General features: G+C 45.9%; 1 protein-coding gene across 3 annotated transcripts in view; it reads right to left on the minus strand.

Moving 5' to 3' along the window:
- Positions 1 to 2,242: 2,242 nt before the first annotated feature.
- The window catches only part of BCAS3 (BCAS3 microtubule associated cell migration factor), a 530,779-nt gene continuing 508,873 nt past the window's right edge, over positions 2,243 to 24,148 (minus strand). For 2 of the 3 annotated variants that reach the window (XM_063296564.1, XM_063296551.1), the window contains one exon: positions 2,243 to 3,227. In XM_063296564.1, coding sequence (XP_063152634.1) covers positions 3,082 to 3,227 — 146 coding nt within the window. In that variant the 3' untranslated portion in view covers positions 2,243 to 3,081. The remainder of the gene's footprint in view (positions 3,228 to 24,148) is intronic. The other variant, XM_063296543.1, reaches the window with a different exon arrangement.

Consider the following 24,148-nt stretch of genomic DNA (forward strand, 5'->3'; position numbering starts at 1 on the left):
TGTACAAAACTTAATGTCCTCCATTCAGGGTTTAGTAATACATTATATACCTACTCAGGATAGTGTTGGGTACATGGGATTGTATATATTTTGAAGCAGAATTCTAAAAACCTTATTCTTTCCTCCATCTGAAGGTAATGGTTTAAGGCAGCCTTTCTCAACTTTTTGACCCTGGAGGAACCCTTGAAATATTTTTCAGGCTTAGGGGAACTCCCTACACATTCAGGCTCTAATATAGGCCAGAAGTTACAACATTATGTATTTGTGTTTCATGTGTAGGCCTATATACATGCATTAGCAGTGTTCTTAAACTAAAAATAAAGAATGAAACTTACCTCTTTAATGTGGACTTGCCTGCATTTAAAATAATTTTTTAGAATGAATTGTGATCTTCCAGGGAACCCCTAGGGACCTCTCATGGAACTCTAGGGTGCCACAGAACCCTGGTTGAGAAACCCTGGTTTAAGGCTTAACATCAATCATTTAATATTTATAATCACACCTTACTAGCTCCTCCTTGTTTTTAAATTGGGGGGGTAGAGTAAAAAAAGCCAAGATGGTGGGTGTGGCCACACCATCAAAGCTCCCTCCCCCTTTTTTGGCTGCATACATAAAAAAGGAGTGCAGTAGCACTTGCCATCATGATTTTTTTTAACTTCCTCCATGGATACCCCAATTTAAAGTTAAGAGTAAAGTCTGTACAACCTTTGATTTAAACTTAACATGGCTACATATCATTAGTCAGCATTTACAACCTGTAGTAGTACCACTACTACTAGGAGTAAGATGTAATGCTGATCTTCTATCCAACTCATTCAAGATGAAACTCTAGAGTAGTTCTAAAAGTTGCATTTTGCCAGCATGGTTACAATCCAGGCCCCCAGTTCAAGGCATTCTTCTTTGCCCTTCACAGTGAAGATGGTTCTTGTCATGTTCAAGGGAAAGGCGGTCCTAATCATCTAGAGATCTTTGAGTATTTGGCATATGTGTGTCTGAGGAGCGTTTTGTCTTGGTGATAATCCTCTCCAGCAAAGTCTGAAGAGGTTTCCGGGCTGGGGTTATCATGCCACCTTTAGGCCAAGAGTTGGCTAATCAAAGGAGGAGAAAATCTCAGCTCCATGCCTTCCTAATCAGCAGGCCGTCTGATAAACAAGGGGGTTGCTAGTACCCTTTGCATCAAGGCTGGGGGAGGACTGATAAGGCCACTCAGCAGCTCTGGACCACTGCCGTTTGTTCTCTCAAGGGTTCTTCTTAGGACCAAGGGAGCCGTTCTTCATTCCTGAAGGGGACAACCAGTCAGTCACATCCAGGGCACCAAGGCTGGCTAGCATACTAGCCAACCAAGCTGAGATGTGGCTGTGAGGAGGAGCAGACTGCCTCTCTGTTTCCTCAAGGAAGCCACACTTTCCCTGAGATGGAACGGAAACTAGCACCACAAACGTACATTGGCACTCTTGTGTGCAAGCCAAGGCCCCCTTTTTGGGGGGAGATGGGCGGTGATAGAAATTTGAATAATAAATAAAATAAATAAGTGGATTTAATCCAGTGGCATTTTTTCAAGTGGGAAAAGATGGTTCAGACTGGAACCAGAAGCACATGCCCGTGGGTTTACACGGAGCTGGTAATGGAACCGATCATTGTTCAGGAGCATCACTAGGTGTATTTCACTTGGATTCCTCCAGCATATGACCACACGGATACTACGTTCTCTAGCACGTAAAACAGGAATCTGCCAGTGTTGGTGGCAAGCTACAGTAGCATCAGGAATATTAGTCTTGTGCTACAGGAAATAAAGATACTTTTAAAAAAACTTAAGGTCTCTTGTGAGCCTCAGATTACCAATCCAAATAAGACTGGGAGGTAAATCAAATTAATATATGACTTCTACATTATGTGCATATTAGCAATATAGCTGAAGAAGGGGGCAATTGTTCTGTGTTGATGACATCATCAAGGACTGACAGGCCCCACCCCTTTCTTTCATCAGGCCTCGCCCATGAGCTCCCAAGCTCCTCCCTCTCAAGCCTGAGCATTAGGAAAGCTTGCCAACCTATAGCCCAGGGGCCTCTGGAAAGGGTGTGTGTGTGGGTCAAAAAAGAGTCAAGATGGCATTTGCAACCACGTGGTTGAAAACCCATAACCCTGTCCCTTGTTTATGGGGCTTATTACTCTTTTCTCTCTTAAGCTACGGCAAAGTCTCTGTAGCCCACCGACCCCGCAAACACCACTTTGCCCCAGAATGTAGAAAGCAATCCTTTCGCCATAGCAATTTATTCAAGATCACATGCATTTTTACATAGACATGAGCAGTTCCACGGAACAACATAATAGCCCAGGGAAAGAAACTTGCAGTTTGAATTATAATTCAATGAAGTCTTTTTCTAAAATAAAAGGAAAAATCAAAGGTCATCCTTCCCCAGGGCAGAAAGAAAGAGAAAATTTTTAAAAAGAAAACAAAATAAAAAGCTGCTTTGCATATAATACTCCTGGCTTTTGATATCAAGGAAGGAGCACCGGGTTGTCAAATCCAAGGTCAATTTGAGGAACCTGGTTAACAATCTTGCAAACTAACCCATGCGTTATTTGAATCTAGTCCTTGTTTGTGTTTAGTCCAACTGTTGGTGCTTCAGAGATTCGCAAAGATACCAACAACTCTGAATTAGAGGACCTGTTCTCCCAACTCAGGAAATATGGACAGAGGCTTTAAGTCTTACGAAAAAACAGCAATGAGCTGCGTTTCAGAGTTCGAATCTCCATTTGCCGTGGAGGTAAGGGAGCCATGGGGAAGGGGAGCAGCGCATTTTGACAAGGAGCTTTAAAATACTTCTTGAAAACAGCCACTTCCCCTGATTTGAGGGTTGGGAGGAGAAATGTTAAAAAGCTATTTGGATGAAAGGAATCTCCCCAGTCCTATTGCACAATAGCGCAAACGCAGCATTTTGTTCGTAGAGTCCCGGAAGGGCGAAAAGCGACACAGCATCTGTGTGTACCATTGAGCTGAATGGACATCAAGAACTTCTGTGGAAGATTGGCTGGTTGGCCAGTTCGAGGTGAAGATTTCTTTCTCCCCAGGAACGTGGTTTATGGGAAACCCGTTGGAAATAGGCTGAGGGGCTGGCTCTCGGTGGGAAGAGGTGACCGGTAGCCGTCAAAGGTACGTGGAATGCTGTCATTGGTGGACCCTGAGCTGTTACTCAAGGTTTCGATGCTTCCTTCTCTCTGGAGCTCTGCAAGAGAAGAAGAACGCACCATTCTGGTTAATGCTGGGGATTAAAAAAATAGGAAAGAGGAACCATGTTGGAAGGCTGTGTGGGTTCCTCGGGCTGGGATGATATGGGGCGCAAGGACACTTCCCTCTAAGGCAGTGTTTGTCAACCTCGGCAACTTTAAGATGTGTGGACTTCAGCTCCCAGAATTCCCCAGCCAGCATGCTGGGGATACACTGCTCTAAGGAACCTTTGTGTAACACAGACCTTGCTGTCTTGACACAATGACTTGATGGGAGAGTGATAAAATATCCCGATTCTCGCAGCTGTTCTGATTAGGTGATGGAGTGTATTATCCTCATGAGTGGGGGAGGCTATTTTGGGGTGTTGCCTGGCTGATGAATAGCCAACAGAAGGTATTTCTTGCTGTCCCCCCTAATATAGGTATTTCTCCCCAGGTATCCACCAATGATTATGGCTGGATGGGTCACACACATATATAAGTTCCTCAAAAGTGGGAGAAGTGCAATGAAGCTGACACACCGTCAGGAATGTCTGCAGAGCAGAGTTTCTCAACCTCGGCAACTTTAAGATGTGTGGACTTCAACTCCCAGAATTCCCCAGCGAGTGCTAAGGTTGAGAAACACCGCTGTAGAGGGATCAAAAAAGTGAAGATGGCGGTTACAACCATGCAATTGAAGCCCTGCCCCTTTTGTACGTGGACATAAGGCTTAATGAACGAGTATGTGATCTGCACAGCTCGTCATCCAAACTTCGTAGCCACCATTTACAACCCACTTGGGCTTCCCTTGAAGAATGTAACACCAAACCTGGCCTGCTAGATCAAAAAGCAGAGGGTTTAGCAGGTGACCCACCAAACAGTTAGAGGGAAATGTGTTTGAAATGGAGACTGGAAGTCAGTTTTTAGATTTCCAGAAACTTGTGACTTGTAACAATGACAAACCTTGGGTACAAATCCAGGTTTATGGAACCCCCAAATGGTGGCTTGCTTCAGGTTCAACTGAAGGTCACAAAAGTTGGGTAAAGAGCCACGTATGGAGTGGGGGGTTGGGAATGTGTCAGCCCCACTAGGTGGACCAGACCAGAAAATCCACTCCACAGGAAGACAAGAACTATACTTTATTGAGATTGGCCATAACAGCAGCATCTTACAAGTCTGATTGTGCTGGACCGCCTCTCCTTCTTATACCCCAGTGAATCAGGGAGCCACTTCCAAATAGTATCTTGCCTCCCAGGACTTAAGAATGTTTTGGCCTTCTTTGCTTAGGTAATGGTTCCTGCATATTTGTGTCAAGGTCATCTCCCTTACTCTCTGCAGAAAGGCCGGTACAAACACTTACTGGTAAGCTTTTTCAGTTTATATGTCGTGCAAAAACATCCAGTCTATGACTGGGTTTCAGAAGTAAAGTTTCTTCATTCAAGTCATGAATGTGGCTTTCCCTTTCCTCCAATTTTGCTGAACATTCCCAAGAGTTGACTTCTAGATCCTGGCCATTTTCCAGCGAGTGTGGTAGAGGACAGTTGGTTGCTCCAGCCCCCCGCCACTCAGCATTGAGACGAAGACAGGTCCCAGTCTTTCTGGTCCTACCAGCACAAGCTCAGGACCCGTTTATGACCAAGTCAACTGCTCTGCCTTCCTCGCCCCGCCCTGCCATCAGGAAGAATTTCATAATGGCATGTTTCCATCAGGTGTCCTCAGGCAGCACACGGGAAACCATGCTGTGGACTTTGCAATGGGAAGATGTGACGATGGCCACTGATTTGGGTGGCTGTCAACGGAAATTAGGCAAACTGAAGGAGGAGAAGGCTATCGATGGCTGCTAGTCACAATATGTTATTTCCAGCATCGGAGACAGAATGGGTCTAAAGATCAGTCTTGAGTTCCATATCCTGCTTGAGGGCTTCTCACAGGCATGTATCTGCCACTGTGCGGACAGGCTACTGGACCAGATACCCGTAGATCAAGCATGGATTTTTTTTCCTGGGAATTGCAGTAAGAAGCCACTTATAATGTGCTGAAGCAATGGTTCTGGCCCCCAGCTGTTAAAACGCTTTCATTTGGAAGTGGCCAGGTTCCCAAACATTTGTCTTTTACTGTAATAAGGACTAATGCTGATCTTTTTTGTAAAAAATACATGTGATTCTTAAACTGCCCCAGTCTGCTTTGTATACCAAAATTCTAGGCTGGCAAATGCCACTGCTCCAGAAAATACATCCCAGTCCTAAATCAAAGGCATTTATGGTTCAATCAAATGTATTTTGATTGAACCATAAATAAAAAGAACGTGTTATCACATGAGGAAACTAAGAAAAAGATGTGATACCTCAGGAATTAAAATATGATATGAAAGTCACAGAATCAGAGGGCTGGGAGGGACCTTGCATTCTTCTAGCCCAGCCTTGGTCTGAAAATCTCCAATGATGGAGCAGGCTGTCCTACTGCTTAACAGCTTTCATGGTCAGAAATTCTTCCTTATTCCAAGATTTGTCTCCTGTAAAGCTTCCACCTATTGGTTCTTGTCCTACCCTTGGGAGCTCTGGAGAATAAATTTGCACCCTTTTCCCTGTGATGACCCTTCAAGTATTAGAAGACTGCTATCATGTCTCCCCTTTGCCTTCTCCCAGCTAAACTCATCCAGTTCTTTTAACCATTTATTATAGGATGCACAGGCCCCATTCATGTAAAGTGGACAATCCAACTGTTTGTTTTTCCAGTCCACGAACTCACCTTTGTGATCAGGCAGCACATCATCTTGGATGACTTGACCAGACATCTGAGGGCCAATCTCTCAATCCTCTCAACTGCCCATGGAAGGCAAGAAGCCTGTCACTTTCCTCCCTACTTCCATTTTAATTCTTTTCCACTCCCAAAGAGGAAATATAAAAACCACTTTTGAAAAAATCAGCAGCGGCCCTTGAAAACCTACCTCCTCAACCCTTTTTGATGTGCCCTTTTGGGCAATGGGTTGGCTCAATTATCTCAATTTTGGAGTTCTCACGACTTCCCCCCACCATGACTCAAGAGTGTTGTGTGAATAGGACCATAATGTTTCCTTAGTCAGCACAGCATCACCCATGGTTTCTGAAGGTTTTTTATTCCTTGGAAAACTAGGATGACTTCTTTGTCAGGAACAAAATGGAAATGTGGCAACCTTTGTACTAGGGTCACCAGATCTGGGATGCAAAATCCAGACCACCAATAGATGGCAGCAAAGGGTTGAGGTTTTTCTGTAGCTCTCTGCTGCCATCTAATGGCCACTTGAGCTTTTCGGTCTATATATGATAATGCCCTAGTTTAGACTGGATCACATAAGTCCAAGAAGAATTGTCCTACTGTTTTGTTGTAAGCAGTGAAAAAAAAAGGGGGTCCCATTCATTTGCAGGTGGACAGCTTTCAAGGGCAGTGACTATTGAAAAGCATTTACCAACACTTGCCAATCCCATGACCCTCTTATTCCCCAGTCCAACTTTTGGGTTGCTGTGTCTCAATACTTGCAGACCCCAAATATTTACTTGAGTTACATCACCTTTGCCTTCCCCATTCAACAGTGGTTTTGCGTGCATCTCTCTCACCTTTGTCTGACCTGTTCTCCTTCTTCAGACAACAAGATTTCCCCCCCCCCCATAAGTATCTGTAGAAGAAGTAGATCAATACCACAGGAGACCCCCACTGAGGCAAGCGGGCGCAAGAAAAGTCCATCAAGAGCAAAACCGCCACCTCTGCTTCCAAGGTGAGAAGGACTGGAACCCACGTTAGGAACACCTTGGACTCATGCCATGAAGCCCTTAGAAGAGTTAAAGCAACGATGGTGAAGAGACTCCTAACCACAGCAGTGGTCTTCCAATGCCATAGGAGAAGAGAAGTGGAGGGGAAGGGAAGGGAAGGGAAGGGAAGGGAAGGGAGGTGTCCCAGGTTTTGCAAAGTTATCAGTTTTGAGCCACAAGCAGGGAAAAGTGAAGAAATAGTTAAGCAGGCAGGACATCATCAAATATGCCGACGAGAGAGCTGAAGTTAAAGGGTGGAGAGCGGTGTATTTTAGGGCTGTGTGAAATTTGGTCCAGAAATTAGCCTTAATTTACAATTCCTGCAGTGGCAGACGTTTGACTTCTGCCAAGATCTCTGCTGGTGTAATGGGATTGGCTCCCTCGTGGGCAAAGTTCCCTGAAGTGGGATGGGAGCATCTCTCCTTTGGATAGGAGGGAAGACCTCCACACGCAACTTTCCTTTGGACACAGGTTTACTAGGTGAGCCCAGCAGGCTTGTAAAGTCGTGACTGCAGGGTGTGTTTAACCATAAACTAAATGCAGATGGGGAGCTGGGACTGGTAAACTGCCCCATTCCAGCGGTCTGCAAGAGGAGACAGTGGGCCCTTGAGGGGCCATGGCAATAGGGTGTTTGTGGCTCAACTGCTTTATGGTCTATCATAGGGATTCTGCAGGGTATGGTCAAAAAGGTCAAGATGGCAGCTACAACGGTGCAATGTGTTGCATCTTGACTTTTCTGACCATGCTCTGCAGACCCTCCTGGTTGAGCACATCATCTAGATCCGGGTTCCTCAACCTTGGCAACTCTAAGCTGTGCGGATTTCAACGCCCCAAATTCCCCAGCCAGCTGGGGAATTCTGGGAGTTGAAGTCCGCACAGCTTAGAGTTGCCAAGGTTGAGGAACCCGGATCTAGATGTCTCCTCTGTCCCAGAATGGCCAACGAAGTAAGACTGGATGAGAATAAACAAAAGGGAGAGAACGGGATATATCTTGCCCTGAATTCTGAAAAATCTGGACAGCACATACAGCATGGAGAGATTTTTTTCCTGCCTCTCATGCCACACAGTGGAAATGCTGACAGCACTGAACAAGACAGAACCGGTCCTTCGTTGACAGGACCTGAAATGTCTCCTCCGTCAAAAACCAGGGATATCACCGTGAACCACTAAGAATTGGGTTATGTATAATCTGCCCTATGGAGGTCCTGGACCCCAACTATCCCCAAACACGTCCCCAAAGCTGGACAGACAAAAGCCCATAGACCCCTTAAGTCCAGAAAGACACAGGAGAAGAAGTTGTTCCCATGGACTAATTCTGCGCACTGTGGCACTTGCCCGGGTCTCCCGTTCCGATGGCCGGAAAACGAGGCTACTTACGTCTCTGATGGAAAGTCTCGGACTTCGAGAGAGCGCTAGTTAGAGGTGGATGTTTGCTTTGAACTGGAATTGCCTTCTCAACCCTAGAGGTGATCCTGCTAGATTTGGGCTGAGGCGCTTGGGGGAGGCTGAGTTGGGAAGCGGTGGTGGGTGCTGAGCCTGTTCTGTGGATAAACAGAGGGCTAGGTTCATTGGTGGGGTGAAACACACAAAAAGGGGCAAAATACAAAAGAAACCAGGTGGTTTTCAGACCCCTCCCTCCACCTACTGGCATTTTTCATGAGGCAATGGCAATGGCCATTCAATATCTTACCGAGTGTACGATGCTCCCTTTGTAGCGTTTTCCCTTCGCAGCACCATCCCAAACAAGGAAGCCCATATTTTTCCCCACTGAAATCTGCAAACCTACCAGCATTATTACGCCAGCCACTTGGAGGGAAGGGTATGAAATATTTTATGCAGTTCTTTTTACTGCTGGTGGTGAGCTGCCTAGGATCACTGGGCGAGATAGGCAGCCAGAAAACCGGCCCAGCATTTTGTACAACAGGATGAGCAATCGTGGGAAAGGCAATGTGGTTCAGTGGTTAGAGAGTCGGGTTAAGATGTGGGAGTCCAAGCTGAGTGCCAATCCCTGTCTCTTAGCTGAACCTACCAGCAGATCTGGAGCCCAACTCTAAGGCAATTTTTGGAAAATCCAACCTTTTCTCTCAGTTCGGTATTCGTTTAATGCATCTTCCAGCTGTGATGTGAACCCTCTTCCGCATCGCTCACTAATGGCTCTACAGAGTGAGTCATGGTCAGCTGAGTCCTAACACATTTCCTCAACTGGAGCCCCGATACAACAGCAGGGGGAGGAAATCAAAGCAAAATGTACATCTTGCTCTCAACTGTTTTTCACATTTTAAAAAATATTACAATGGCACATTTTTATATATCCCACTTTGGGGTGTTCTGAACACTCTGTGTAGATCAGTGTTTTTCAAGCTTGGCAACTTTAAGACGTGTGGACTTCAACTCCCAGAATTCCCCAGCCAGCCATGCTGGCTGGGGAATTCTGGGAGTTGAAGTCCACACGTCTTAAAGTTGCCAAGCTTGAAAAAAACTACAGGTAATCCTGAACTCACAACCATTTATTTAGCAACCGTTCAAAGTTACAACGGTGCTGAAAAAAGTGACTTACAACTGGTCCTCACACTTACAACCATTGCAGCGTCCCTGCCGTCACATGATCGAAATTTGGGCACTTGGCAACTGGCATGCGTTTACAATGGTTGCAGCATCCTGGGGTCAAGGGACTGCGATTTGTGACCTTCCCAGCTGGCTTCCAACAAGTAAAATCAATGGGGGAACCATGTGATTCACTTAATGACCATGTGGTTCGCTTAATGACTGCTGCAAAAATGCCGGAAAATTGGGTGTGGTCACGTGATGCCTCACGTAATGACCTCACCAATTAATGATGAATGTTCCGGTCCTTATTGTGGTCATAAGTCGAGGACTACCTGTAGCGTAGATGCTCTAATTAGTGTCCTCAAAGTTCAGCTGCAAAGCAGGGCAAACTGTTGAGTTTTAAGATGTCTCTGGATGGAGCACCAGGAGATCACTCCAAAACCAGGCAGGCCTGGAGAGACAAGTGGGTAAGGCTGGGTTAAAACTAAGCTCAATTTAATTTAATTATGCTGCGAATGAAATCAATGAATTACAGTTAGTACTGTTTACCAGTCCAGTACTTAACATTTTTCTTCTCTTGTACCATCAAAAATTAGTTTGGTGGCAATGTTGGTAAGGTTTGAGGGTTTGATTGTAATAAAATAACAGAATTCTTGTCCTCAGATTGAAGAGGAAAAGGTGGTTCTGAAGACACAAACACCCCCAACGAAGATACAACTTGGAATAGGGAGCTGTGGGGATGGGGAGGAAAATGCTGATTAACACCCATTCAAGAAGAAAGGAGTTTCATTTAACTGTATTCTGGGAAGAATTAGGGTCTGGGGGGGGACACCTGAAAATGAAAAAGTGGACAAATGCAGCTACCCTTTCAGACTTCCTAAACATGGTGACATCTGTGGAAAGTCCAAACCTTTCCAAGGGGAGCTTTGCAGGCAGAAACAAACTTTGATTTAATCCCCGACATCTCCAGATGGCACTTACACATTCTGCTGTCTGAAAAATCACATTGGACCAGGACTGATTATTCTGGGGGCCAGAGAGATCAATGGCTTGACTGGGGATGAAGCAGGAAACTTCTGATAGTTTTGCCCCCTGATGCAGGGCTGTTTGCAAGGGGGGAGTGGTCAAAAAAGTCAACATGGCAGCCACAGCTCTGGGATTAAAGCAGTGCCCCTTGGGTCAGCCACCTGTTTCATGGATGTCCCTTCCAGGGTGGGCAAAATGGAACCCTGAAGTCTCAAATTTGTTGGATGGTGGAGACGGTTCCTTGACTGTCCGAGATCAGCTGGATTAGATGAATCTTCATTCCCTTTTGGTTTTATGATTTTTGAGGAGAGCTGATGATGGGGGCGGTGGGGGGGAGGCGAAAAAGTCCATCTGAGGCCATCATTATTTTCTGTCTCATCAAGAGCAAACAAAAACGAAAAGAAAACCCCTGGAGCTGTCAGAAGGCAACCTGGGCTTCTTGAAAGGGAAGGCAGCCCAGGTTTGCTTAAATGCAAAACCGTCTTTATATGGAACATTAATCCAGAGCCCACTTGAAGATCTATCAAGCCCTGGAACACTCATAAATTATGCTTCCTTTCTCCCACTTATGGACGTGCGTGCAATTTCTCTCTCCCTGCAGTGGCTCTTTCAGGAAGGTGGAATCTCCTCCCGGGTGAATTCTTGCTCCTAATAGCTTTTCCTTCCTCTTTCTTGCTTCCCCCAACCAGAAGGGGCTGTTCAGCAGAAGCGTCAAGATATCTCCTCCGTGGGGAGACGACGGGAGGAGGAGGCAGGATCGGGCGGGTGGGGACGTTCCATCTCTCTCTGCCATGGAGGATGGATGCCCACATTCCTGCAGAGACGCGGGCCTGGGAAAAGGACAGGAAGATGGCCAGGCCGACGTGGCGATGGCTGGGGGGCAGAGGCGGGCGGGGGCAGCCGAGGAAAGGCGTTTATGCTTTTCATCATCATAACCTGTCAGGATGCGTTAAGCTCAAGGGCCCTGCTTGCGAAGGGACTGACCCCTTTAGCCGCCCTTGAATGGGAGCACACGGGTGGAAAGAACTAATTGTAGCCTCATTTTCACACGTCACTCCCTCCCTCCAGCACCATCCTTCTGAGGTTCAACTAATGTCACCCTTTCATTCCCGACCCTTGCGGTGCTTCTCAGCCTTGCCAACTTTTAACATGTGTGGCCTTCAACTCCCAGAGTTCCCCAGCCAGAATTCTGGGAGTTGAAGGCCACTCATCTTAAAGCCTGCTGGCTGGGGAATTTTGGGAGCTGAAGGCCACCCATCTTAAAGTTGCCAAATACTTTGCTATTGAAAAATACTGGGGTGCTGAGGGACACCCCAATCACCTTTCCAAAAGGAAAATTAACACAAAACGTGGAAGAAGGGGTGACACGGAAGGACAGCTGCCTCTTCAGGTCACCTTCCCTTCCATATTGCCCAATTCAGACAGCACTCCAATTGATGTGGAGGAGGGGAGGGTGGAAGCTGGAAGGCGTTTGTGTGCGAAATCTGCCATCTCCTCTCCTAATTCTCTGCATTTTTATTAAACCATACTTTTTAAAAAAATAACCCGATAACACAGTTGCCCCCATAAAGCTGCCCAGAGTCATTTTTATAGTGAGATGGGTGGTGTATAAATTTAATAATAAGTATAAATAAATAAAAAATAAATAATCCCCCCTTTTTAATTTGACCACGGGGCTTAGGAGGGTTATATTGCATTAGGATGGGGGTCTTCCCACTTTCTTCTGGCCTCCTCAGTGGTAACCTTAATGTGTGCCCCCACCCCCTGAACAGAACTAATGAGCGCCTCTTGAGCTGCAGAGACCACACCAGCTATCGCTTTCCCGTTGAAGGGGGTTCCTTACCCCGCTGTTCCCTTGCGAGCTTGTGCGACTGAAATTTACTTTATATCATTATCAGATTTATATCCCATCTTTATTTTGGGCAACTCAAGGCGGAATGCATAATGCGCCCTCCTCCTATTTGCTCCACGACAACAACCCAGTGAGGTGGGTTGAACTGGAAGTGGGGGGACTGGCCCAAAGTCACCCCGCCGGCTTCCAGGTGAGCCTCAAACTCACAGGTTGCTGTTTCTAGTTCAGCACCTTCACCACGACACAAAACTGACTCCAGCAGTACTCCAGCTTTGCGTATAAAAAGACCCTGGCAAGCCGCTGGCTTATTCAAGCAGAGCGGAACCGAGTTCTCAGAGTGACCCAGCCACGTCCATTGTCAAAACCCGGCACCATTGTTTGGATACACCTCCTGAATCCACCCTCCGTATCCACACGCACGTCCCTTTCCCTCGCATCTGCAGGGCCGCAGATCTCCCTGGCGTTGCAGATGCCTCCCAAAAGAAGGGGGCGAGCCTGCCTTCCACCACAGTGCCAATCTCCTGCATGAACTGCCCTGGCAGGACAGCGTCCAGATGCCAAGGAGGTGAAGGCTGGCTGGGTCCAGCCCCTTCAGAGGCTGAAGAAAAGCCTCCCCTGCTCTCCCCCCAAGCTCAGGGAGGTTGCAATTTTTGTTGCATCCACAGAGATCAGGTACTTTCCCGCAGCTGACATGCTTTTTTGCATCTTGTTTCCGCTTACTTGCTTTACAGTGACGCCAGTCTTTCCTCACAGGGAATTTGAGCTAGCCTGCTAGCTATTCTAACTGCTCCTTTTAAAACTTTTCCCTGTTCTACAATTCCTCTTTTCAGGAGTGAAATAGGGAAGCAGCAGTTCCCAGGCTAGATTCCCAGGCTAGAGAGGACTCTTACATCAACACCGATCCAGCATTTTCCAAGGCCATCAAGAGAAGGGCCAAAGGGTCCACGGCCTTGTTGACAGGAAGAAAAACCTAGACGTTAATCACCGGAACACAGATCTACACATAGGATCTGACTTCTCTGCGTCTATGGCTTCATTCTTCTCTGCAGGAAAGAGATTAATCTAGTCATGTCCCAGAGCTTTTGGCCGAGAGCTGAGATGTACAAGCATCTGTGAAGCGGGTTAGGCTAAACCAGATGTGAAGCGGGTTAGGCTAAACCAGTTTGCCAAGGCTATTCATAAGGACTAGAAACATTTGCTATTTTCTGCTCCCCAGACATGGGAATTGGAACTCTCCAAACCCTTTGATTGCTGATCGGATGGACCCCAAGGCTAGAGAATCAAGAAACACACACACAGGCTGACTGAGGGGCAGATTCTGGAACGGATTTTTCAGCTGAGTTGTAGTGCTTTGATGATTTTTAAAAATCATTTTGCGCTGCACATCCCATCCCCAGACTATCACTGCACAATCAAGATATATGGACCGCAAACTGGGAAGCAAAGACGGCCTGCAGTTTGAAATACCCAAATCCACTTCCAGCTAGACCACAACTGTGGTTTCAGAGACAAAAGCATCCCTAAGGGTTTTCCATTTTCCCACCCTTTCTGCTCCAAAAATAGATTCAGTTGAGGATTTGTTTTTAACAAGAAAAAGACTTTTCAAACAAGAGCCTTGACAACTCAGATTGTCAAAATGTCAGTTTGTTTCCATTCTTTTGGAAACTTCCCAGGTTTGTGTCGCCACAATTCTTCGATAATTAGAAGTACATCAGATGAAAAAGAAAGTGCTCACACAAACCCTTTTCTGCACTGCAGGCCTAGCAAATGCCATTCCAGGCTTTTGGTCTCTGTATGATTTGGAGAGGAGTTCTTTGGTGATGTGAAGCCCTTTGCATCGCATGGCTTTAAAATTTGACCCCAGCAGCGTCTAGTCTGAAATCTTAGGGCTTCAGGTTGCGCATGGACTGATTTCAAACCCCACAGCAAATTCTCAGTACAGACTACATGGCCGTTCCACCCATAGGTGTCCAGTAGAAGACGTGATGACCAGTCCATACTTCAGGAAATAAAGCCAGACTGCTCACTTGAGGGAACGATATTAAAGGCCAAACTGAAATACTTTGGCCACATAATGAGAAGACAGGACACCTTGGAGAAGACGCTGATGGTAGGGAGAGTGGAGGGCAAAAGGAAGAGGGGCCGACCAAGGGCAAGATGGATAGATGATATTCTAGATGGATAGATGATATTCTCTCGCCCCTGGGGGAGCTGGGGGTGTTGACGACTGACAGGAAGCTCTGGCGTGGGCTGGTCCACGAAGTCACGAAGAGTCGGAAGCGACTGAACGAATAAACAACAACAACAAAGAAGCCATGATGATGTCCCTGAATAATGGTGCCACACCAGGGACTGAATAGGACACCATGGTGTAGAATTTAACCTGGTCTATGTGCCATGGAGCCCATGAGACAGTAGAGGGAATATTTTAAAAGGGGATAAGGAAATTGCAGAGAAACAGAATGAATTTTCTGCATTTTTGGAAAAAAAGGAGAAATAATGATGACGAGATTAGAAATTCTGGATCAGAAGGAGGCGACCTGATGCTCTCCCATAACGCTTTGCCCCTAGCCATGCTGGTTGGGGATGCTGGCCATTAGAGCCCCACCCACCTGCAAGATACCACTTGGCTACTGCTGTTCTTAATGGGAAAGAGGAAAAGAGATCCATCAGGGGTGTCATCGAGCTGGTTCGGTCCTGCTTGTGGGAACTGGCTAATTTTTTTCCTAAGTTCCATCTCATCTTGTACTGCACTACACTGAATAAAGCACATCCTTTTTACAATGGCTATAAAACATACAGTTCAAGATGGCGGGGGCAGATAAGTCAGCGGGCAGACTGGCCAAAGTAACCGGAAGATGGTGGGAAGATAGAGCTCTGTGGGCCAGTGAGGTGATGGAGATGCTATACAGTGAGGAGATGCTGGGAAGGGAGGGGTAGGTGGGCCAGCAGGAAGAAGACTCTAGGACAGTGCTTTTCAACCTTAGCAACTTTAAGCTGTGTGGACTTCAACTCCCAGAATCCCCCAACCAGCAGAGCTGGCTGGGGAATTCTGGGAGTTGAAGTCCACACAGCTTAAAGTTGCCAAGGTTGACAAACACCGGTCTAGGAAGATGGTGGTGGGGGTATGTCCAAAACAGATGTGGCCTACTTTATATAACCTCCCAAGATCCACTGAAGAGTTCGTTAATCGCAAATGTGCACTTGCTGATCTTTGATTGAAAATATTGTAAAGTCTCCATTGTAACACCATTTAAAAGAAAAAAGAAAGGAAGAGAGAGAGAGAGAGAGATGGGAATGTGAGTAAAGCAGGAAATTACAGGCCAGTTAGAACAACATTTGTTCATAGTAAATGGACAGAAAGTAACTTTAAAGAGAAATGTATAAAGCATATAGAAAGTTAAGATAACGAAGTGTCTCTGTGACTTGTATAGAAATAAAGCCTTTCCCCCAAGGATCAGACAGATGTTTTTAAATGTATCCATGCAGTATTTATTTAATTTATTTAAAATATTTATCTACTGCTTCTCATTTTTAAAAAAAAACAAACTAAAGTGACTTTTATCTGGAGTGAGGGGTGAGTAGTTGAGGTGACCAGATTTGCTAAAGAGGATAAATTTTTTAGAATGATTAAAACACAAATGGATAGTGAGGAACCCAATGCGATGCCTTCCAACTGGAGAAGGTTACGTTAAAATTAAAATGGCAGGTTAGCATTCTGGGAGGCAATAAAATAAAATAAAAAAATATCCTAATGTTCATTATCTATCTACCTACCTACCTACCTACCTACCTACCTATCATCTATCTATCATTATCTATTATCTATCATTATCTACCATCTATCTATCTATCTATCTATCTATCTATCTATCTATCTATCTAATTTATTTATTCTTCAAATTTCTATCACCACCCATCTCTCCCAAAAAGGGGACTTTGGGCAGTATTATCTATCATCTATCTATCAATCATGAAATTTGTATGCCATTGTATGCCTGACTCTCAGTGACATGGATAATGCTACTTTCTAAGAGAAGGTAAGTATTAGAGCCCACCCCACCATTCTATTTCGCAGTTTATTTCTGCAGCTAAGAACTACACCTAGGAAAATTGGTATTGGGAGGTAAAGCAAATGTGCTTTGAAAAACAATTGTACAGTTGTGATTATAATTGTAAAATTGTATGGAGAAAATTCTCACCACAAGATGACAAGGATTTTCTCCAGACAGTTTGCATCAATTATTTTTCAAAGCATGGCCCCTGAAGGAATGGACTGGGAATGATCTGGACATTTACCAAGCTTTTTCACATTTGGGTTGGGAAGAGAGAATAGCTAGGTGTATCTGTGAATCAATCATGAGTGACGATGGAGAGGTTCCTGGCTGCTATTTGCCACTTTTACGTTAGAGGATGTAAGATTTACCTGGAACAGAAAGTTTCTATACTATGGATGAAGCTAGATAGGACTTTTGCTCAGGAGGAGTGCCAGTGGGCCATTAAAAACCAGACAGGCCGGCTCTTGTGGCCACTCAAATTTCAGAAGGCTGTGGAGGTGGAGGTATACACAATCATCTAACAATTCCACAGTTTATGACCATACATACTGAAAGCATGCAAAAGTGATTTTTTAGACATACATGCCAAGAACAAAGTCCTCTGAATTATCACACTGCTCTGGTGAGCAGGCAGACATCACTGTTCCAGGAAGAGAGATGAATCTCAAAAGTTAGCTTATTTCTATGAATTTCAAAAAGCAGACAGTTACCTCATAGTCTGGGCATCATTAGCTAATATGCTGAACGACAGATTTCAGGCAAAGCTTAACCTCAAAATGTCAACCGTCCCTGCCGAGGACCCAAATTTCCCCCTCCCCAAATTTGTGGTTACTTGGAATGCTCCATTTTTAGCAAGTGTCTCATTTTAATAATCCAAGCATTGAGCAAGAACCCAGGGAACGCAGGAATCCTGTTGGAAAGCCCACCCCCCCCCCACTTCACCAACAGTTTCAGGTGGGTGGATGCCTGCATGCATATGTGGCCTGAAGTTATATTTTTATATGCTGTCCTGTAGAAAATTTATGCTTTTAAATGTTGGTGCTGAAGAAGACTCCTGAGAATACCGTGGACAGCCAAGAAAACAAACCAATGGATCATCAAACACATCAACCCAGAGTTCTCACTTGAGGCACAAATGACCAGGCTCAAATTGTCCTACTTCAGACACATGATGCAAAGACCCAGCTCTCTGGAGGAGGCTCTGATGCTGGGAAAGGTGGAAGGAAGGAGAAGAGGAGGACCAGCAGCAAGGGGGAGGGACTCAGTTATAGAAGAAATGGGTGCACCACTGGAAGTCCTGAAGGACCTGGTTGGGGACAGATTGTCTTGGAGAAGATCTATCTAGATGGTTGTCAGGAGTTAACACTGGCTTATAGAAAGGCATGTAATAAGCTAGATGCAGGCTCTCTGAACCTTTCTCCTTGATGAGCAACTGTTTTTACATGAAAGGATTATTTTTAATACTGGAGTCTGTTGAAACATGCAAACCTCCACCTGCTGCCTGATGTCGTAGAAACCAGAATTCCATCACGCAAAAATGCTTCTGGCTCAAAAATTGGGTTGCAATGTCAACTCAGCTTTAGGAGGTTACAGATATCATATGTCTGTTAAAAAGCCATAGGCGTTTGAGTGCTCAGTTAGGACACTGTCAAGGTGACTGACCTACACACCGTAACGTACCCACAGCTGAGAAAAAATGACTGTGTGAAGTTTCAAGGAGTTAATGGAAAACCAAGGCATTCCTTTCTCCGCATCCTACATTCAGATTCCTTTTGAGTGCTTTCTGGCATCACAGAACTAAATGATGTGAGTAAAGATTAAAACTTTCAAAGGCATTCAAGACAATAAAAGTACTTTTGGACTGAGTTCCCAGCGTCTAATTCAGCCTGGCATGATGCAAATGGCTTGGAAGTACAACTCCCAGAATTCCCCTGATTGGGGAAGGGTGACCTAATTAGTGTAAATGGACTATCTGCTGATTAAGGAAGCTACCTTTTATCAGAAGAAACCAGAAGGTCTTGTTGGCTACGAGCTCTGGGTTTTATAGACGGCAACCTCGTGTGGCACAGAGTGGTAGGCGGCAGTATTGCAACCGAAACTCTCCCCACGACCCGGGTTTGACCCCAGCGGAAGCTGGATTCTCGGGTAGCCAACTCAGGTCAACTCAGCCTTCCATCCTTCCAAGGTTGGTAAAATGAGTACCCAGCTGGCTGGGGAAGGTGGTGACTGGGGAAGGCAATGGCAAACCACCCTGCTATAGTCTGCCAAGAAAACATCGCAAAAGCAGCATCCCCCCCAAAGGGTCAGACATGACTCGGTGCTTGCACAGGGGACCTTTCACCATTTTTTTTCAGCCTCTGAGAACTCCTGGAGTTACATCAGAAGTGCCAGAAGTTTGGAGAAGAGGCGGTTCCATTAAAAAAAAAAAAGGAAAAAAATGGACCCAGGAAATTACAGATCGATCCTCTTGACATCTGAGAAAATCCTAGCAAAGACTGTCAAGTAATGGGTCTGCAAGCACTTAGAGGGGAACGCTATTTTCCAGCACTCTCAGGATGTTCCATGGTGATGGAGCACTCTGGAAGGAACTGATGTCCCTTTAAAGCCCTCCATGGCACAGGGCCGGGTTGCTTGTGGGACCGCCTCTCCCTGAGGGTATCTGCCCGTCCTACTAGGTTAGATCGGGTGGGCACGCTCCAGGTCCCCTCCCTTAAATGTGGCCACCTGGTGGGACTTCAGAGGGGCGCCTTCTCGGTGGCCGCCCCCACCCTTTGGGACAGCCTCCCACCTGAGACGCGAGGGGTCCCTCCCCTTTTAGCCTTCCGGAGGGCTGTGAGGACCTGGCTCTTCCCCCAAGCACTGGGCTAGCATGGGGGTTGAGCTGGGAGGATGTTTGGGCTGGCGCCTGGGAGGAAGGGGACTTCTGTTTTCATCTTCGTTTTTATGGATTGTTGTGAGCCGGCCAGAGTCACTGTATGAGACAGGCCACCATATAAGTCCTATAAACAAACAAACAAACAAACAAACAAATATCGCAGGCTGCCGTGTTTGGATGGCAGCTTTCTCCTCCAAAATGACCAGAATATAGCATTTTTCTAGCACTTGGGCAGAAAGGAGAGATGGTGGCCATCAAGGAAGGAAGGAAGGAAGGGAGGGAGGGAGGGGAAAAGAAATTGAGGAAATGGGTGTATTTGCCATTTTCCCATGAATATTCTGTTAGACCCAGGGCTGTCCATCAAATGTCGGTGATAGTTGAACCTGTTTTTCTGGATTCCCACAATAAACCAAAAACAAACTGAATGAGCTTGGTCCACATATGACATAAAGCCACCACAAAAACTTAGAAGAACAAAAGGCTAATGTTAACCAAGCAACTCTGGTTGTGTGAATGAAGCTGAAGAGCCTCCTACTGATCTGATTAAGTGTATTATGTCAAAGCAGCCCAGGACTAGCTGTCTTTCACCCACAAAATCTCCTTTCCAAAAAAAAAAAAAAATTGAATGAGCAGAACAGCAAAATGGGGAGCATTTCAGATCCAAACAACCAGGAAACCTCCTTCTGCTGGCCTGGTCTGTTCAGATGTTTCCCCTATCCCATCCCTCCCTTTCACTTCACTGTACTTTGGCCTCTCTAGTGAGATCGAGCACAGCGGGCATGCTCCAGATCTCCGCAATTAAATAATGTCATCCACTGGGGCCTGGGCAGTGCATTTGCTTAGTTGCAATGCCTGCCCTCTGCAACAGCATCCCTCTGGAGCAGCCCTGGATTAACCATTAAGCAAAATCAGCAAGAGCTTGGGGCACCAAGGGAAGGGGGCACCAGAGGTTTTCACCCTAGCTATATTGACCTTAACTCTTTCACTGCCACACTCAACTTGAGTCGAATTTTTTGTAAGTGTCCTTATCTGCCATCTTCAATTCTAATCTGCATTGTTAAAAATAATTCTTTGGCATGGTGAGTGACTAAAGTTTAAAAGTTTGAGTCTTAATGTCATGTCAGTTAAATAATGGAAGGGCTAAGGGGCTCCATTGTTAGGCTGTGCTTAGGGCATCGGTTGGCCTTAATCTGGCCTTGCCCTGGAGATTTGTATGGCTCCACCCTACTGCTGTTCCAGAAGTTGTTAAAGACATGGCTTTGCTCCCAGGCCTGGGGTTAGGGTGGATGCTGAGCCTTTGTTGGTTTTGGGTATGTTTGCTTGTTCTACTCTTCTGGACCAACATGTTTTTTATTGTTTGGTCTTCCTTTGTGTGTATTGCAAGCCACCCAGAGTCTTTAGGGTGTTGGGCGATCTCCAAATCTAGGGAGGAAGGAGAGGGAGGGAGGAAGGGAGGGAGGGAGGGAGGGGGGAGAGAAAAGAAGGAGGGAGGGAGGGAGGGAGGAGAGGGAAAGGAAGAAAGGAAGGAAGGATTCCTTGAGGAATATTGATCTCCTCTCCCAGAGGACATTCATTCATTCATTCATTCTCACTTTTGCCCCAGGAGCTGAAGAGGACATTGATAAGACACCCCTCTGCACAGCAACCACCCTGCAGGATAGGCTTTGGTTAGAGAGAGAGAGAGAGAGGCAGGCCCCATATCACGCATGAGCTCCCACAGCTGAGGGTGGACTTGAACCCAGGTCCTCTCATTCTTCATCCACATCTTTACCACTACCCTGCATTGGCTCTAGAAATCCAGAATCCAGATCTGGATGCTTTTCCTCTGAGGCCTGAAAATTCTCCCAAGACCTCTTCTGCCCCTCAGACAGACTTGAGTTGATGTGAGTTTCCAAAAGCGAAGTCTGTCGCCAGCCATGATTTGCAATAACTGTGAAACGAGAAACGCTGTTTACCCATACCACCAGATAAATCCTCACTCGCCGGAGGTTTGCCCAAGTCCCGAGAGTCATCTGGTTTTTATTTGTAACACAAAATGTAATTAGCCTCAGCAACGTAGCAGAAGAATTCAATAAAAGGGAGCTTTGCTCTTAATGGTTGGATTGTGACATCTTCACCCCCATAAATGTTAATTAAGAAAACGCAATTGTTTCATACCCTCCTTTACAAGCAAACCGAGGCCTGGATGGAGAGGCTGAGGATGAGCGGACGAGCTTGGGGGGATTTTTAAAACATAGCTTAAAGTGACCTCTGTGTGCTAGGGGTAAATGCGTGTCCCGTGTCTCCAGAGCGTCCTGATAAAATTAGAATTTCATAGTGAATTGATATCACTAACCCAATCTGCATGGAGCTGCCCTTTTTCCTTCTGAAATGCAGAAGACTTCAGAACTTACTATTACCCCATACAGAAGAGGCTGTCTGGCACGAGGATAGCGATGCTCCAAATATTGTGGATCTGTGGTTGAAACTGTTGTTTCAGCCTTACCAGAAATGGCCCTACTACTGTGTCGAAATAGTAGTTTCAAGGGTTCTGAGCTTGAAATCTCTCTTCTGAATTTGAAGCAGAGTCATTCCAGCACTAGAAGGCTTCTGAAGGTTGGAACAGCCTTTCTGGACTTGAAGCAAGTATTCCACATTTGAAATGTGTGCGTGTGAACATTTCACTCTCAAAACATCTTGCATACTGCTACGAGGCTATTTAAAAAGATGCAATTCGCACACGCCCAGCTTTAAGTGCCTGGCAAGAAGATGCGAAAGGGCAGCTTCTGGGCTCCAAAACTCCAGGTTTGGAGAATAGCTCCATCATGGGTGTCTGTAGGGTATGGTCAAAAAAGTCAAGATGGTGGCCATGGCTGCGTGATTGAAGCTCTGCCTGCTTTTAAAGGCATTGCATGTCTATACCCTGCAGGCACCCCTAAGCTCTGCCTTTGTTTTCCTTCTACAAAGACATCTTAGGTTTGTTCATGTCTCTGTATGCAGAGAGATTCGGCTCCCATAAACCAGATTTAAACTTATCTGCACATTCCAAAGATCAAACTATTAGTTTTGCTTTCAATATGCAAACAGTTCAAAGCCAACACTGAACTCACCCTTTCCCCCCTGGGAAATTTGGGATGTTAACAAAGAATTGCCCACAGCGAAATGCTTGATGGTTTCTCATCTCTGCCTGGCGGCACCGGCCAAAATGTTCTGCGGAAAATTAGTAGACAGAAGCAAAGGTGAGATGCTCTGGTTCTATCTACAGGAAGCGCTTTTTCCTATCAAGTGACCCTTGGCTCGAAAAATTCGCCCTCCCTGCACGTGAGGTTTGTCCCCTCTCAAACTTCAGGTAAAGGATAGATCCTGTCACATCCGTATGTTCATCTCAAAAGGCAGAAATGTTCCATCATTGTTAGAAAGGATCTGAAACTTCATGATGGCTAGGGAACTCCGGTTATTGAGCTGCTGACTACAGATATTAATGGACATATGAACATTGGAACTTCTAAATGACTTGGTCATTTCCTTCTGGTCTTGCTGGGTGGCTTCCTGGGAACATCTAACTGGACAGACTGGTCATCCCTATCATCTGATCCAGTAGATCTTTCCTTATGTTCTTAAAAGGCAGAAGGCTTTCTGTCCCGAAGATAGGAACATGGCTGTAAGACAGAGTCGTTTGTTGAGATGGGTGGCTATATGAATGAATGAATGAATGAATGAATGAATGAATGAATGAATGAATGAATGAATGAATGGATGGATGGATGGATGGATGGATGGATGAATGACTCTGAGCAGCCATTGATCTCCCCAGGTGTGTGACCAAGGGTTTGGCTCTGTCTCATCCTTGCCTCTAACATGATTTGAATGGAGTAGATTACCCAAGTGTCTGTCATCCAGATGGGTTGGTCCACAGCCCTCATCATCCCCAGCTAATGCAACTGGAGGAGAACAGATTACAGCAGCCATTGGCCATTGCAGAGATGCAGAAGATTACCTCTCTTCCCATCATCCTCTTGGGAAGAAGCAAGATCAAGGTGGAGAGCTAGGCAGAGTCTTCTTCTATTTATGGACTCCCAGGGGCTGTTCATTATTAATGAATTCTTGGAAGAGGGACTTGGCGGAGCCCTCTGCAGCTGTTTTAAAGTCACTGCTTCCTCCTAGGGGAACAGGAGAAGTTGCCTTCAACATGGTCAGGCTATTGCCCTTGTCTTGTCTGAGTGACCACACCCTCCATGAACTCAGGCAGAGACAAACCATTCTTCCTCGCCTATTCGTAAGGCCTAATGTTCAGATGCTCAGTCTCTGAATGGGCAATCCTTTTCCAAATTCCCTCCTGGGACATGTTTGCCCAGGAGAGAAAGGAAGATTGTAGGCCAAGAGTGTCAGCCTCCAGTTCATCCAGTCTCTTCACACCACAGACTGCAACAGCATTCCTTCCCAGATGGAGCAGAAATTCAAGCCGTGACTGGGATGCTGGCATCCTCAGCATCCCATGTGCTTATGCATGGCACCTCAGTTAAATCAGCAAGCATCTACAGACTTCCAGCAATTTCTGACGCCAGCATCATGTGAGTCCCATTGGCGCCTGCTGAGCCAACGTTGTCTGTTCAAGCAGAGGATTTGGGAGTTCAGCGCTTGGTATATGAAACAAAAAACATGAAGCAGACCAGATCAAATGACGTCCTTGAGCAGCTCAGAAGCGCCCAACTAGCCCTACCTCACAAGCTTCGCTGGACCTTCCTTAAATCTCCCAAAGTTAGTCAGCCATCCTCAAGTTGATATCTTTTGGCTGGGTTGGACTTCAACTCCTAGGATC

Source organism: Candoia aspera, chromosome 1 (genome assembly GCF_035149785.1).
Source record: "Candoia aspera isolate rCanAsp1 chromosome 1, rCanAsp1.hap2, whole genome shotgun sequence".
NCBI lineage: Eukaryota > Metazoa > Chordata > Lepidosauria > Squamata > Boidae > Candoia > Candoia aspera.